At 40.4% G+C, this 15,999-nt stretch overlaps 1 protein-coding gene across 14 annotated transcripts in view; it reads left to right on the top strand.

The window, feature by feature from the left end:
- FAM214A (family with sequence similarity 214 member A) overlaps positions 1-15,999 on the top strand; it is a 49,293-nt gene that overhangs the window by 14,398 nt on the left and 18,896 nt on the right. For 3 of the 14 annotated variants that reach the window (XM_037395614.1, XM_037395609.1, XM_037395622.1), the window contains exon 2: positions 8,690-8,777. The exons of 2 other annotated variants lie outside the window; for them this stretch is intronic. In XM_037395614.1, coding sequence (XP_037251511.1) covers positions 8,726-8,777 — 52 coding nt within the window. In that variant the 5' untranslated portion in view covers positions 8,690-8,725. Of the gene's footprint in view, positions 1-4,080; positions 4,215-5,131; positions 5,290-5,330; positions 7,195-8,689; positions 8,778-15,999 lie in introns of those variants that run through there. 9 more of the 14 variants (XM_037395612.1, XM_037395611.1, XM_037395619.1 and 6 more) reach the window with 7 other exon arrangements.

Genomic DNA, 15,999 nt, shown 5'->3' with positions numbered 1-15,999 from the left:
CCAGCTTGTAGGTGTGATTTCTGACATGATGTTGTAATAAAGTTGAGTATCAGCTCCTACTTAACCTGAACACATATATATCTAATGTTTAATGTGTTGTCCATTAAAATAAAATTCTTGAATTCTTGAGTGTTTCTATCTCTTCTCCTTGTGAATATTCTTTAAAAGCTTTTATTATTAACAGTGCATTGGCGCTGTTTGGTTTGTTTCTTATTTTCTTGTTTTTCAGTTATTCTGGGGAATTAAAAAGGCAGTGCAGTGGCATTAGTAGGTGCCTCGTGTAGGTAGAAAACGTGCTTAACAGTTCTTCCCCTGTGTGACTGTATTTATCTTGGGCTTAGGTATGCCATCAGTGTTCACATAGCCTCTTGGAGTTGAAGCAAGTCTCTGGAGTTGACGTGGTTTGATAGTCAGAAAGCTGCCTTGGTTGTAATTCACCAAGCCTTTGCATGTGAAGTTGAGTGTCTGTAATGGAGACTTTTCCTGAACATGCTGAAAGAAAAACTTTTTCAGACACCTCTAGACTGTTCAGTTGCATCGCTCTTATTGGAACCAGAAGTAATGAAACTGCCTTTTTGTTTTGATGCAATATCACGTGGGTCTCTAAACCGCTGTGTTATCAGATCTGTCTTATGCACGTGTGGTTGTATTTACCAAATCTCTCATCTTTGCAGAATCTGAGAAGGCATGTGCTGTCCTCTGCACCAGGTGTTGCCACACTGAGATTGCTGGTGCATGTAACAGTCTGCCAGTCTGCTTGTCATCTGAATGGAAGACTAGCCTGGAAAATACTGTCTTGTTATTTGGATGTATGAATTAGTCTTCTGATGCTCTGTAACTCTCTTTCCATATTCCCACGTAAATACTTTTCACATTTTTCTTCCACTTTATAAGTTCAGAGGATCTGAGTTTTACTGGCTGTACCTGTGTGCAGAGTGCTCTTAGCCTATGTGATGCAGTGTTTAAAGTGTTAAATGGCTGAAACAAGGACTCCCTGCTGAAGGCCTCTTACTTGCTCCTAATAGTACTGATTTTTTGTTTTGTTTTGGTGAAGTAGTTTTAGGCAAAGAAGCAGTCATGTTGTTTCCCTTTTGTCATTGTATAGCTTCCCACTTTTTCTTCTGAGGGCATGATGAGTGAGGAGCAACAAGACTGGCCTGCTTTCCTAGGACTAGATTCAGAAAGAGTATTTTGCTTTTTAGGTCATACAGATTTGAATGAAGATAGTGAAGTCAAGATAAGGTGGAAGATTTTTAACTCCACAATTCTGAGCTTGGAAGCGTGAGAACTTTCTGTTTTCTTAATATATACAACTAGTAGATGAATATATTTCAGATTCCTGTAGGGAATAAGAGGCAGTATTTCCTTGCTAGTAACACATGGCTGAATCTATGCTATTTACTTTGAAATAAAATTACCACACTGTTTTTTTCTGCAATGTTGAGAAGATGGGACATAGAAGATCAAGGGATGCTGTGGTACTTGGGAATATAACATAGAGTTGAGTGTGCTTAAATGGGAAGGTTATAGCCTGTCTTGAAGTTCAGCTGCATCATCTACTTCTGATGAAATTCTTATCAAATTGATGTCTCTAGCAATAAAGCTGCTGCTTTCAGAGGTTGGTGTCTGCATAAGTGTATGCTTTTTCCTTGGTGAGAAAGGAGAATATTGACCAAGTTTAAGTAATGGTGGTCATCCTACCTGAAAGATAACTGAGCCCTCAGATGAATTTCCACATTAATTAGGGGATTTACAAAAGGGCTGAAGGTGAGGAGATAGATTCTGTAAACTGAAATAGCAAGTACCGGCACTAACAAGCAAGACTGTTGTTAAATAGTTAATAACAGATGGCTGAACTTCTGATGCAAATGATCAGCCAGAACAAGAGAAGTTCTCTGCATCCTGACCCAGGGACTCCTCACTGCTGCCATGGCAACTAACACTTTTTTTTTTTCTCTCCAGTTTTAGCAGAGTTTATGAAACTGAAGATAACTTGTTGGTTTTACAACTTCAAAATTTTAAAAGGCAAAGCAGACCAGCTGGAGAAGGCGAAAATGTAAACCAAGAGAACGTGGATATGAATTCCTAGAGGCCTCACGTATTTTAGTTCCTGTCAGATCTTTCTAAAAGATGTCTGAAGTACTATATACTTTAAAATGGCTGGCAGTTAAAGCGTTACTTTAAATACAGAAGTTTATAATATGAGCAGATCTATCTGAATCCTTTTCATTTCCCTTAACATGAAAATTACCTGCTGCCATTCGAATAGTGTTGCAAGGGGGAAAAGGAGAAGGAGGTCGGAAGCTCTGGAGGTCTGGAGGTCACAGAGGAGCAAGGAAGAGCCTGTGTAGCTCGTGGGGTGGACGTGGCCTTTCATCTGACTTGTGCGTGCAGCTGGGTGTTTATCCTCCTCGGTGGGACCAGGGAATGTGGCCGTAAGATAGTGGAGGCCTGTAGTGAGGGCCACAGAGGGGGCTGAAGCTGTTTGCCACTGGCCAGGGTAGGACCTTCTCTGCCCCTTTGGTGCTGTTGCTAAAGACTGTTCTGGAGAAACACTGCTCCAGCCCTTCTTCGTCTGTGCTCTTTTTGCTGTTTGGGTGCTGGGAGCAGGGTGCTAGGAGGGCCCCGAGTGTTATCTTTATTATTTTGATAGCCAAGTTACCCTACAGTTCCTGTACCTGCTGTAGTTAAATTCAAGGTGGAAGGTTCAATATCTCTTTTTAGGTAGGACACCTGAAGGAGTGTTCATGTAGACGAACCTTCGTGGCACAGAAACCGCTGGGGGGAAGTGCTTCTGAGGTGGCTTTTGATCTGCTTCCCGGGGACAGCTGTGAACCAGACCTGTGTATGTTACTGAATGCAGGTCACTTCTCATAAAGTGTAAACAACCTGTTGTAAGTCTGTTTTATCGATGCTGTTAAGAACACACAGTTCCTTCAGCTCTTGCTGGTTTTGAGAGGTGCATCTATGCCTGCGGGTCTTGCACCACTACAGTGGCTGCTTTACAGAATCAGGTCTGTCCTTCATGTAGATGTGTACCAAGCTGTTGTATTCTCGGACTGTATTTCCAGAGTGTATCATATCGCTGTGCTTGATTATCTAGAGGGATCAAGGAATTCTTCAGCCTCCAGGTGTATAACTTGGTCATAATACTAATTCTAAAGGGAAGGGAGGCAAATTCCTGGAGTTCTTACTTGAAGATTATTATTTGTTACTTGTAATACAAGTAAAGAAGCACATCCAGGTATCACATCTTGCTGGGTATTATACAGGCATGGAACAAAAGACTGTCCTCACCTCAGACCTTATGCAAGTATCAAACACAAAATCAATGACTTCTAACAGAGGGTTGTAAGGAAACAAAGGGATAATACTGATGAGACAGATAAACTGTGCTCCTAGGTACAGGCTAACAAGGTACGGGTTAACAAGCCTTTATCACGTAACAGAGAGGCTGGAAAGCAGGGTCGTTTTGCATCGAGTGTATTCTTCCCTGCTATAGGACAACACAGGGAGGAGGAAGTGCAAGTAATTAAAGCAATCAGAGGCTAATTGGAAGCTTAGTGCAATAGTGAGCGGGAGACAACAGGAATGGTGGCAAGCCATGGATAATCTTGAAAGTGTTTTGCTTTTTAAAAAAGTTAACTTGTTTGTTATGAAAGATGGTGTTTGGAGAGGCAAAAAAAAAACCCTACAGGAAAATACGGTTTCCTGTCGGACACTGACCAGACGTACCTTCCTCACGAGGCTGGATGCTGATGAGGCATAATCTTTTCTGTCTCTCTCACGCTCATTTTTGGTGATGAATTCCATGAGCAATCCTGCAGGCACCGCTGGCATCTCCCCCAGCAGGCAGATAAGGCGCTGCCATCTGTTAGCCGAAGCCCAAGTGGCGTTCGTGTGGGATGTGCCTGGCTCAGAGGTCCCCACTGGCAGGGCATGTTTCCAGCTTCGCAGCCTGGACTGTGAAGAATTTATCTCTGAGGAAAATCTTGGGACTTTGGACTGTGTTTTTCCGTAGTCAAGAGTAAAACCATTGCATGCTGAAAGCAATTCTCTTTCTTAAATGCTATTTCCTAGGGATCCAGCCTGGCAATAAGGGTGTAGTGAACACAATTTGCATGATTTTCTGGGGATGAAGAGGGCAGGTTGCTTGTTGTCTGCATTCCAATGCCAGATTCTGGTCCTTTCAAGATCAGCCACTAATTCAGATGGTAAGAATAAAATGTTCTGTGCTAAGAATATCTCAGATATGTTTTTTAATTAGTTCTTGAAGATAAGTGATTGCAAAACCCAGCTGTTTACAGTAATAACCCATGTAGTCATATATTTCTAAATGTAAACTTAAAATCTTTTTGACTATACCCTTATACACTTCTTTCTTATCACTTAAAAAAAGATCCCCTTCCTCCAACAAAATTATGCATTGTTGTCACTTGATAGTAATGAAACTTGTTTTCTTTGATTTCTAAAAAAAAATAATAATAAAAAAAAAATCTCCGTACAATCTTTTTGGTAACTGAGAGGGTTGACAAAACACAGTATGGCTGTCAGGCACTTGGATTCTGTAATGTTTGCAGGGGCTTTTTTTCTTTCTTTCTTTTTTTTTTTTAATTGCTTGATGCTCAAATTGAGAATTCCAAATAATTTATTAAATCTATTAAAACTGGCAGGTAGGTGAATCCTTAATGTTGCCTGAACTATGCTAGTAGATGATGTGTAGCAGATAGTGACTTTTTGGTATTTCTGAGCTGAAGGCAGCTTGGAGCAACTTTTTGTAAAAGAAAGTAATTTTGACATCTTCTGATTTAAGTGTCCTTGAATATTTACTTTGGACATTTAATTTTTTTTTTCTGCTGGTCCGAAATTCAACTTTCTTTTTCCCTGTTGTGTGCTTTTGATTAAATATCTGTTTGCAAGTTATCAGGGAAGAACTAAAGCGGGCCTTTATTTGTGTATCTGTCTTAGCTTATGTCAGCTTAGCTTTGCACAGAATACAAAAGAGGCTGTGGAGGGCCTTGAGCTCTGACTAGATAAAAACCTTGTTCTTCATACGCTGCTAGTGTACACTATTTTTAGTGTAGTCTTTTGTTTTTCCTAATAATTTATTGCTCTGTCTCTTGACTCACAGGTCACCTGATTTTAGAGCATGCAAGCGTAGAGTCTGGATCCTTTACTTTTCTGTAAACTGCTGGTTTATCTTGAGGAGCAGAATGGTGCTGCTGCTGGTGAGATTGGGCTGGAAGTGGTCGCTGAGGGGTGAGCCCTGTCCCTTCGGTTCTCTGGAAAGTATGTTCTAAGAATACACAGTACAGGGTGTTACAAAACACACGTGCAACCAATAAACTTGGAGCAGAGGCCAGGGATGATGGGTGACTCGAGGTCAGCGCTGTGCAGGGAGACTATTGCCTGCTGGCCCTCACCGTGCCTGTCTTTGCTCCGTGCCAGCAATGGCGCAGTCATCCATGAACTCACTTTTTCCCTTGAAGGGAGAATTGTTTTGAACAGATATGTTATGAATACACCACTATTATTCTTGCTCTAGTAGTGTTAATTTTGGCACTTTGTGTGGGTGTCTTGCATCTAGGATTGTTATAAACTTGTTTTGTTCCATGAGGTGCCCAGTGGCTGGATGTTTCTGGTAGCTTTCAAGGCTGCAATGCAAGCCTGCCTCAATGGTTGAATGAAGGGGAGAGGGAAAGCAGACACTTATTTTGTAAGCAAACAAGTGTGTTACTTGAAATTTCAGTGTTCAGGTGGCCCCAGTTTTTGAAAAGGTACATTCCAAGATGCGTGTATGTTTGGAGGGAAAACCTAACAAGGTCTAAATGCTCCAGAATTTCATTGGTCTGATTGTTTTTTAAAAATCTTAAAGTAAATCTGAACTGTAACAAGCTAAATGTCACTCAGCTAGATCCTGGCAATTCTTCAAATTATGTGAAAACAAAGAGGAACAAAGCCTGCATCCATCAAGCTATTCAGAACTTGCACAGATGAAATAGGTCTAGACATGTAAAATGACTATTCTGATGGTTTGGGTTAAACAAAAAGTTCATTACTGCCTAGATAGTTGCAGATTTTTTAATTCCTAGCCCATGAGGTGTCTTCAGCCTCATGGAAAACTGCACAGTCTGTCATCTTCTCCAGGATTTAAAAATAAAGCAAAATAAACTTCAGCTATCTGGATCTTGGGTTGTCTGAAACAGGGATATCAGCAGACCTGGGGTAATAGTGCTGGCATTCTCAGACCTTTCTGCTGATTCATAACATTGTAGTTTTTATAACTTCATCTAAGACAACAGAATATTGGAAATTGAGTGTTGTGCACCCCTGAGGTGGAGGAGCTGCTTTTTGAGTGGATGAAGGGCTTATCGCTGTGCTGGTGAGTTGCTGACGGCACCTCTTTAGCACTGTCACCGAATTTGTAATGCTAGTAACGAAACCAAAACTTTTTGAAAATGTGTCACTTCTAGATGAGGATCAAAAGTCTTGCCCCTGAAGAAAGAACATACGAATGATGCATGTGGGAGGCCTCAGGTTTTTTAATAGTCTTAATAGTGTAGATTACAGTCACCAAGAAGTGGACTAGGTCATCGATGGTTTTGTTTTCCCAAAACATCTAGACTTATGCTCACCCCCATCTCACAGCCTTCTCTGGCTTTACTGTTATTTTGGGTTTTTCTGGTTACCACAGTAAAACTGAGAAATTGCAGTATCTATTAAAAATAGATACTGATAGGTAGCTTTGAGGAGATTTTCAACGTGAGACGTTCCTCAGCAGTCTTTACAAACAGTTGTATCTTTTTGTACATTGAAGAAAAGATATTTTTCAAGAGACTAAAAGCAGGGAGGAGTTACCAGGGATGTCTGATTTGTGCAAGTTCAAATTAACTGAAGTCAGTAGTTCCTGACTTCAGAGTCTGAAGATTGTGGCTATCAAAAACCATCAGCTGGGCTTGTTGGCACCTTATCATAGTGCGAAGATGATTTTGGCTACTAGTTACTGTATGTTTCAGACTGTGGAAGGCCAAGTGCTTTAGTAACTTCGCATGCTTTGACAACAACATTGCGTTGAAGGCTGAGTGCTTAGTGAAGGGTTTCCGTAATGTGCGATCCCATAAGTCAACATGGTACTTCTCCAGGGGGTTTCCCTGACTCCAGCGGCTGTGGCATCCCTGCTGATTCCACCCAAAAGTGAGTCAGTGCTTTCACGTTGTACTTTTTATGTTCACTCTGGTTTATTTTCAAGAGCTCTGACTGCAGTCTGAAGCAAATGGGATATCTAACGGTTCTTTGTCTTGCAGTGGTTTTAGGGATTATAAACCAAAGTGGAACCTGTGCTTACACACAGTGTGGCTGGCCTTCCCCAGCAGGAGTTTTGTGTGCTCCCATTATTACAGTTTTGTTCAGGCTCTTAATGACTCTTACTCAAAATCTTTTTGAAAGCTGAAGGCTGCTAGATACTTCTTTTCTAAGGAGGAGTGTAGTTTTATTGGTACTATCACAAGAACACTTGAAAATACATTGTCAAAACTTTCTAAGCACAATAAATATTTAAGATGATGAGATAAAGCGTGAAATACTCCTAGCAGATTTAAGTTTTGGTGTTGGTGAGGAAATTTAAAAAAAAAAAAACACAACATTTTTTTAAGTGCAACCCTACATCACTGTACTGTTCCCAAAGATACTTGAGTATATTGTGAAGATGATAAGCTATGGAGGAATGAACTGAGTAACGCTTTAGCAGAAATCTGGTCGGCACAAGATGCAAACATATTGTGTTCTAAGTAGAGGGCAAGCGCTCTCTGGCAGTTCTCAGAAGCACTGAAATACCTACTGTAGAATTTTTAAGCAGTCCCATGCTGTTTTCCAGTAACATCTGAGAATGATTTATTATCACAAATTACCACTTTCCATCTTTAAACCAATCTCTGTATAAAATATTGCAGAAGTCTGCAAATAGTTTAATCTTTGTCAAGCTGGATTGTTAAACAAATTAAAGAGGAAACTTACGTCTGTCATCCTGAATTGTATTGTGTTTAATGCCTCAAATTATCTGGCATGCGTTTTTATTTATGTATTATAAAAACGCTATCACAGCTGGAATTTAATGCAGAGCTGCTGTCAACCTGTTTAATGGGAGGGATATCTTGGCTTCCAAATGGAGTTAGACTTCCCAGTACTCAATTGCTGCAACTGTCATGGATGATAGGCCTTCAGAAAGAGATGAGGCTTAGCCATATATATGTGCTTTTTCATTGTTAATTCACGTTGAGCTTCCTTTGAAAAGAAAGCAACAGCTATGGAGCCACTGCAGTATGACGTTTACAGCTAGCATAAAGTGAGTAAACTGATGAAAGCTTTCCGTCTGGGAGTCTCCAGCCATGTAGTTGCTGCTGAGCTGGTTCTTGAATTAGCGAGTAACAATAGTGAAGATGGTCATCAGCTGTCTTCATCCTCATCTCCAAACAAAGTTTGGGGAAGCCTTGATGAAAGATGAAACAGTCGTCGTCATCTATGTCAGTGAAAGAAGCGTGAAAAAAATAATGGTTGTGTATATATCTAGAAATCCCATATTAGAAAAATCTGTATATTGATATCAAAGGTCTTAATTGTTTTTCCAGAAATACCTTAGGAAGAAATGTTCACGTATTCTGTAAGCTTAAGTGCGCTCTGTTTTCTGTTCTAGGGTGACACACGGCTCCTTCAGCTGGCCAAACCAAGCATGTTGGACGCAGTTTCACATTATGGTAGCGGTGACTGTGAAGGTAGCCTAGGTCTGATCTCCACATTGCCCTTGTTTCCTCCTGTGAACTAGGGTGGGATTGAAAACAAGAGCATTTCAGTAATGGGTTTTCAATATAATTCTGCAAAATTTGTATCAGCCTATTTACGAGGGTGGTAAATCACTGTATTGATGGTGAGAGTGAAGGCTTGATATAGACCCTTTATTCCCTTCCAACTGCAGCAGAGTGTCCATTCTAACCTTAGTGGCACATATTACTTACAGGAGATGTTTTCTCCTAATTGTTTTCTTTTATGAACCAGCAGAAATACCTGAAAAAATAGTTTTGAGTTGCAGAATTAGAAATCCTATTGCTTTGTCAGGTTTTTTAAGTGGTGGTTGTTTTTTTTTTGTTCAGGTACACTTATTGAATCACACAGTTTGTTCTAACATAATCTAATTTAGGCAGAGCATCAGCTAATCAAGGGGAAAATGTAAAAAGCTAGAGAAGAATGAATGGAAACCTCAGAAATTGCTTAGTCTGCTCCTGGTAGGCATGTTTGTTTCATTATGTTATAACATCAGAGTGTTTTGTGTAGTCACATTTAACAAAATTACAATCTAGGAAACTGTAATGTAAAGGAAAACAAATGAATGTGTGCTTAAGTAAGGGCATTAGCTGAGACAAGTCCTCTTTGCTTTCAGTACCTGTCCAGTTATAGCATGTCGGTGCAAGTAGCGTCTTTTGTAACCTGTTCTGTAGACAAGTAAGTTTAAGGATCAGCAAAAAGTGCATGTTCTGTTCCTCCAACTGACTTATATTTAAAATGCTAAAGATTGCAGCACTGATAATCTTCCAGCTTTACACTGACATTTCAGCACTTATTTACCCATGTCAGGATACAGTGGAACAACTGTATTTTAGAATATACGAGTTCTCTTGCAACTGTCGGTGAACTGTGGTTTGAAACGAGCCTCAAACTTCACATTTTCAGCTACTGCTCTCCTTCTGAATACAGACAATGAAATCATAATGATCAACCCTGCTTCACAATTTGTGATTTTCTTGTGGAGCTATAAACAAATCAGCTTACATCATTTGTTCTTAAGTATTCAATTTCTTTGTCCAGTTAAGAGAAAATAAAACCAGTTTCCCTGATCAAAATGCAAATATTGGATCTAGAATTTGGTTTAATGCCAAAAAATCAAAAGAAGCAGGTCACGCTGTTGTTGCTTAGGTAAAAATAGAAAGCTACAGTTGGAAGAAAAGTGACTCACTAAGCAGTATGGTGATGGCAAAATAGGATGTCAGCCAAAACGCAGGAAACAAGATGGGAACACCCAGATCAGTTTAACAGTCTGTATTTTACACTCCCAAAGAGTGGTAGTTTCAAAGATTACTGCAGGAAATTTAAGCTTTAAATGAATGTAACTGGATTGTATTTCTACACTTATTAAGCTGTTTGAATGTGGGTAAGTTTTAGTAAAATGTGAATTGTATATTTTTGGGGGTTTTTTTGTGTTTGTTTTTAGTTTGTTGGCTTTTTCCTCCAGTCCAACTGTAAGACAATCCCTTTTTGGTAACTTTGTTTACAGTAAGGCTGCCTGGAGGTTAGCTCTGGATGCTGTGAGAGGTGTCCAGCAGCAGCACGCAGTAGATAGACAGTGGTACACACGTACCAAGGGAGTTACTGCAGCACTGCGGTCTGGAGTGGAGCTGATGGCACTGATTGGAGCTGATTGATTTTTATTGCTCTGGAGCAACTTCAACTGCCACGTAGCTGTGTCCTGATTTTTAAAAATCCCCCTGTACTTATAAGATGGTGTGCTTTGTTTTGCTTTTCTAATTATAAACCGGTGTAACAACACAAAAGGAAGTGGATTTCTTCCTATTCTCATGCACAAAACCAAGCAGATCCAGCAATTTTATTATGGCAGGTATGCATCGATCCTAGTGTTGGGTTCCTGTGCTGCCATTGCTTGCCTGCAGCTGAACTGCTTTGATCAGGTAGTGGTTCAGTTTGGTACCCTGGAAAAAGGAAGGAGACAGCAAGAGTGAGATGAGGTACTGTGCTGCTCTCATGTTTTCATAATGGCTGTCCCCGAGCTCAGAGCTCTTGAGCCCTAAGAATCTAAGACAGCAGTCAATGTGGGGGGCAAAAATCTGTATAGGGGTATTCCTAAGATAAGGTGAGTCACCAGTTCATTGCATTTGCTTGAATTTAAGTGAACTTAACTAATAGTTCATTTCATGAAGCAAGTAGACCATCTCATGACTTTTTAAACTCTTAATATTTCAAGGCTTTTGAAGCGTGTGACTTCAGATATAATTACAGGTTTGTAATACGCAAACACAACACGACTGCTCATTCAGAGAATCATGAATTTGGGGGGTTCAAGGGCAACTTTCTTTTGAAGTGAAGTGCAAGGTGGAATTAGTTAGCTGAAGCATCCGTAGGTGTTTCTAATTCCAGGAGAGAAGCTGTTAGTCAAATGTTTACATTGTGTTTCATTTCCTTTACAGTAGTTTCTTGAATCCCTGCCTTACTTTTAAAATACGGAACTACCTTTAACCTACTTTTTGGAATAGCAAGATAATAAAACTAATTCAGAGCTGACTGTTCTGGGGGAAGGGCTAGAGAGCTTTTGCTGTAATTTTTTAAATGCGGAGTATGCCTTTGCTAGGAGGTGATGGGTTCTGAATACTGACAGTGCAGCTGCTTTTTCTCCAGTGTACCTGACTTTCCTGCCATGGGACTCTTAGACTGAAGCATCTCCTTACGAACTGTCTGTACTAAGAGTTCAAAAAAATAAGATCCAAGTACTTAAGCAGTATTTTTAGCCTTCCAAAAAAATTGTAGCAGATGAGGGAAGCAGAGGTGAGGTGGGCAACCATGCCATGATGCCTGCTGGACAGCTGGGGCAGGGCAGGAGCAGGGCTTGTGTCAGCTGGGAATTCAGGCAGCCAAGACCATACCCTCCGTGTTCTGTTTAGTGTTTTGCTTGCTCGGTTTCAACTCTAAAAAGTGAAGTTGAAATCTGATTACTTTAGATCGGTGGCCTTCAAAATCCATTATGGATGCCTAAAGATTTTCCAGGGAAGGTTTGGACTGTTACCGAGCATATTTAAAGGCAATTAGCAGTTGTTTCATGGCTTCTCTAAGAAAATAGCTCTCCAGATCAGTGGAGGCCAGGACTAATGGATACTTCAAGTTGAACAAATTTGTCTGTCTTTGAAGAAGGGCACTTTATGAAAAGGAGGACAAGCTTGGTAGATAAATGTCTTTTCCAACCTAAACGATTCTATGATTCTATATTTGTGGTGTCCAGTGCAGTATGAAAGGTGCTAGGACACCAGAATAAGCATGGACTGAGAGAGGTGACGTGTTGGCACTGTGGAGTGGTGACAGGAGGAGGGCAGGGAGCCGGAGGAGCTCTCCTGGGCTGTCCCCGGGCAGGACAGGGCAGCAGCTTGCAGCTGGATCTGCTGCTGGAACATAAGGGGTTTACATGATACTCGGTGGCGTTTCCTGTCTAAGCCTAGAAAATAGATTAAATGCTCTTCTAATATACATATTTCAGGAAAATACTTTCTGTAATTACTACAGAAAATGCTGCGAAAGGAAAGGGAAGGGAGTTGGTCCACACAAATGTGACCTGGTTGGGAAAGGAGTCAGCTGGGCACAACTGGAGTAACTGAAGTGTTGGGAGAATCCTTGAGTTACAGTTAAGTGGATTTGTGACTCACTAGTACCACGTACCTAACTTCCGTAGGTGGTGTAGGATGTGAGCCAATTCAACTTTTTTGGGGTGAGGGTGACTTCTTTGCCTCAGTGATTGTGCACGGGGGAGGACGAGGATCTGAAGGCTTTCTTTGTGACGTTGGTTAAATGGGCTTTTCTCTTTGTCTATAAGGTGTAGAACATCAGTTCTGTTGAGGTTGGTATGTGCAGGAAACAAAAGGAAGACAAAATGATGTGCCTCCAGGTTTCAGTTCTCCAGTTTTGTATGTTTTGGTTTATGTGTAGTAGCTTCAAGTCTAAATTTATACTTGTCTCTTTTTCCCTTCTAGAGTAGTCTTGACATCTGCTGCTATTTCTTGTGACCACCTGGTCAATAAAATTTAGTTTCAATGTATTGATTAAAGGGCTGTAGTGCCTTGTTACTTTAATTCCTATGTACTTGTGTCAACTAACTGGGTTTTTTTAACTATTTTAAGGGGAATAAACCCCAGACGCTGCTGGGATGCATATTTTATGCTATATGCCTGCATATTCTGTTGCTAGACATGAAGCAGAATGATCATCATATTTGTATAGTTAGATTGTAGGATTGATGTTGTTCTATGCACAGTATATGATGTATGTCTTAAACAGGGCTGATTCATAAACAAAAGCAAACAGTTACAGTGCGCGCACACAGAGTAAGACTTTCTTTAAACTAAACACTGAGTTTGCTGTTTCTATAAATGTCTTTCCACCCTTGCCCTCAATTACATCAACTTGCATCATCTGTGTCTGTTGTATAGGAACAATTACCAGGCTCCTTAATATTTATAGGGTTTTTTACTTTATGAAAATTCTTAGAAGTTGCTAAATGATATGGAAATATAGTGGAGCTAAAAAAAGTCAGTATGCCACATAAACTTCGTAGGAAAACATATTTCTCAACACCCATGGCTATTTGTGCTGTAATTTTTCTTTTTTTTAAAGTTCAGATCAAATACCTCGTTTGTAACGTTGCTGACATAATTTTCAAGTGTTGGCCCTGCCTTTGTAATGCTGCTAGAAAACAGTAGCATCTTCTAGTTCAATACTTGCTGTTTATCATCCTTTAATAAGATGCAGTTTTGATTTTGAAACAACATTGTGTTTTTGTAACTGCAGCCAATACGAATGTGTGTCTCTAGCTAGTTTGGTCTCTCCTCCATCCTTAAGGCAAGGAACTGGTTGCTTCTGAAATAATAGGTCTGATACAGGAACAGAGGCAGTGTTTGCAAATTTAACTTAAAAGTAAGTTTCATCTGTTTACATTAAGTAATATGTATGTATTCTGACTCTTGAGTAATGATTATCTCAGATTTATTTACCTTGCTTTATTCACTAGATCTTGCTTATTTACTGCATTCACTGGATCTCGCATTTGGACATGTTTAGACTATCTATGGCTTGTATGCAGACTTGTGATTTTTATCTGTAAAGATACTGAGCATTTTAATATATAAGCTTTGGTATCAGGGTGTTTTTAATGCAGAAAGTGGGTGGCTTTTTACTTGAATCTAACTAGTTCAGCAGAAGCACTCAGGCCATCAGATTTACAATGAATTTGTGTCAAGTCCAGAAGGTTTTGATCAAAAATGCACGATTTTTGAAAAAGCCAAATAAATAATGTCTGCTGTTTCCCATGGTAAGCTGCTAATGTTAATTGAAGGGCATGTCTATTTATTTTACTGTTACTTGCCATTTACAATTCTGTAGTGTAAATGGTGAGGTATTGCATCTTACTGTGCATGTTTCTGCTACAGTAAGACGTTTGGGATGGGATCTGTCTGCATAAACACCTGCATGTCTTAAGCTCTTTAATTTTTTTTCTTTAAAATGATAGACGTCTCTACATATTTTAACTAAGCGGAAATTCCTCTTACACATTTTCTTAAGGATGAATTCCCGTTCTGTTTAGTCTGCTAAGCATGAGGCAATTCTTGTTTAAATTAATATCACTCCTGCTGAACACTTCTTAGTTTTTTGGAACTTCTGTGTCAGAGTAGGAAAAATACTCCAGTAGTGATCCTTCCTGGTGTGGATTTCTTAGCATTACCGTGGCCTTTAGACGTACAATGATGAGCATGGTGCTTGCGCTAGCAGGAAGATAATGCTGCAGTTGTTTTGGGGTTTTGGGTTTTTTTGTCAGCTGTAATACCCAAATCCTTTTCGGAGCCCTTCCAAATCCTGTTTCCCGAAGTATGACTTGCCTATTGTTCACCTGACTTTTAGCTGGGGGGGAGGGGGGAAAAAATGTGCAGGTGCCTAATTTGGTAGTGATATGAGTCACCTACAAAAGTATCTTGTCCTCTCTGTTATTTACCATTCCTTTAATCCTTCGTGCACTCTTTATTAGTCATTTTCTGCCATCCGTCAGATGAATGACCATTTTAACTCATGCCGAATGATTTAACGTATTGTTCATGTGCCATATGGGGTCCTCCAGGGGAACTCATCTATCCTCTGGATTTTCTTCTGCCTGAGGGCAGGTGGTGGCCTGATGAATTGTCCTGGCAGCATCCTGTTCTTCCAGGGCCCGCTGTCCCTTCCTGGTCGGGGTGCTCCCGGGGTAGGGGCAGGCAGCTGGCAGGGGTGGCTGTTTTGGAAGAGCCCCTTCCCTGCTCCCTCCTGGATGGTGGAGCCATGGGACTTGTGCAGGTTGTGGTAGTCCAGTGTAGTACGCACAGATGCGTGCATGCAGATGTGGTGTATGGCCACGTGTGCCACGGACAGGTGTGGGTGCATGGTGGGGAGAGGCTCCCAGTTATAGCCCATCCCTGTCACCCAAAGCAGCTTTGTAAGTGCATCCCTTTAAAAAGGGGGAAAAGAGTCAGTGAAGGTGAGGACTCCTGTGCAATGAACAGAGTTCCCTGGCAGTGGGCTGGCTTCTCTTATTTGCCTTATGTCGTTCCCTCAAAATAGGCTGGAAGCCCTGGGGTCCGTGCAATACAAGCCTGGGCTAGGCAAACATGTACATGCAGAAGCTAGTTTTACACACTTTACAATTTGCATATGCAGGTAATTGCACATTTAATTGGAGCTTTTGTTTCATGCATCCCTTCTTGTACTGATCTCTTAGGTCTGTCTTGCTATGTTTGCCAAATGCTCTGCTATTACGGAATGAAGAAAAAAAAAAAAGACTGCTGAATTCTTTCTTTTTTTCCAAGTTGAAAATTATTTTATGCATGGTAATCAAAAGATAAATAGAAATTAACTGTATCCCTGTGGCTATTTTGTTTTGGTAGATGACATAGGACACTTAAGCTAAATTGTGAAGATGTCATGTGCTTTTGTTCCCCTAAAGCATTAAAATAAAGAATCTCAGCAGCCTTGCCTCTACCTGCTTTTCTTTGCTGCTCTTAAAATAGACTTTGAAGTGAATATGTTTTAGCTTTCTCAGAAAAGAGATTTTTCTGTAACCACTTCGGTAACTAAATCATTTTGATACTTAAGCCTTACCAAGCAGAGAGGGGAATGACACAGTCTGGTTGTACTTGTATCTGTTTGAATGAT

This window comes from Falco rusticolus, chromosome 7, assembly GCF_015220075.1.
Source record: "Falco rusticolus isolate bFalRus1 chromosome 7, bFalRus1.pri, whole genome shotgun sequence".
Taxonomy (NCBI): Eukaryota; Metazoa; Chordata; class Aves; order Falconiformes; family Falconidae; genus Falco; species Falco rusticolus.
The sequence above is the reverse complement of the archived record's forward strand: the minus strand, read 5'-3'. Positions and strand labels throughout refer to the sequence as shown.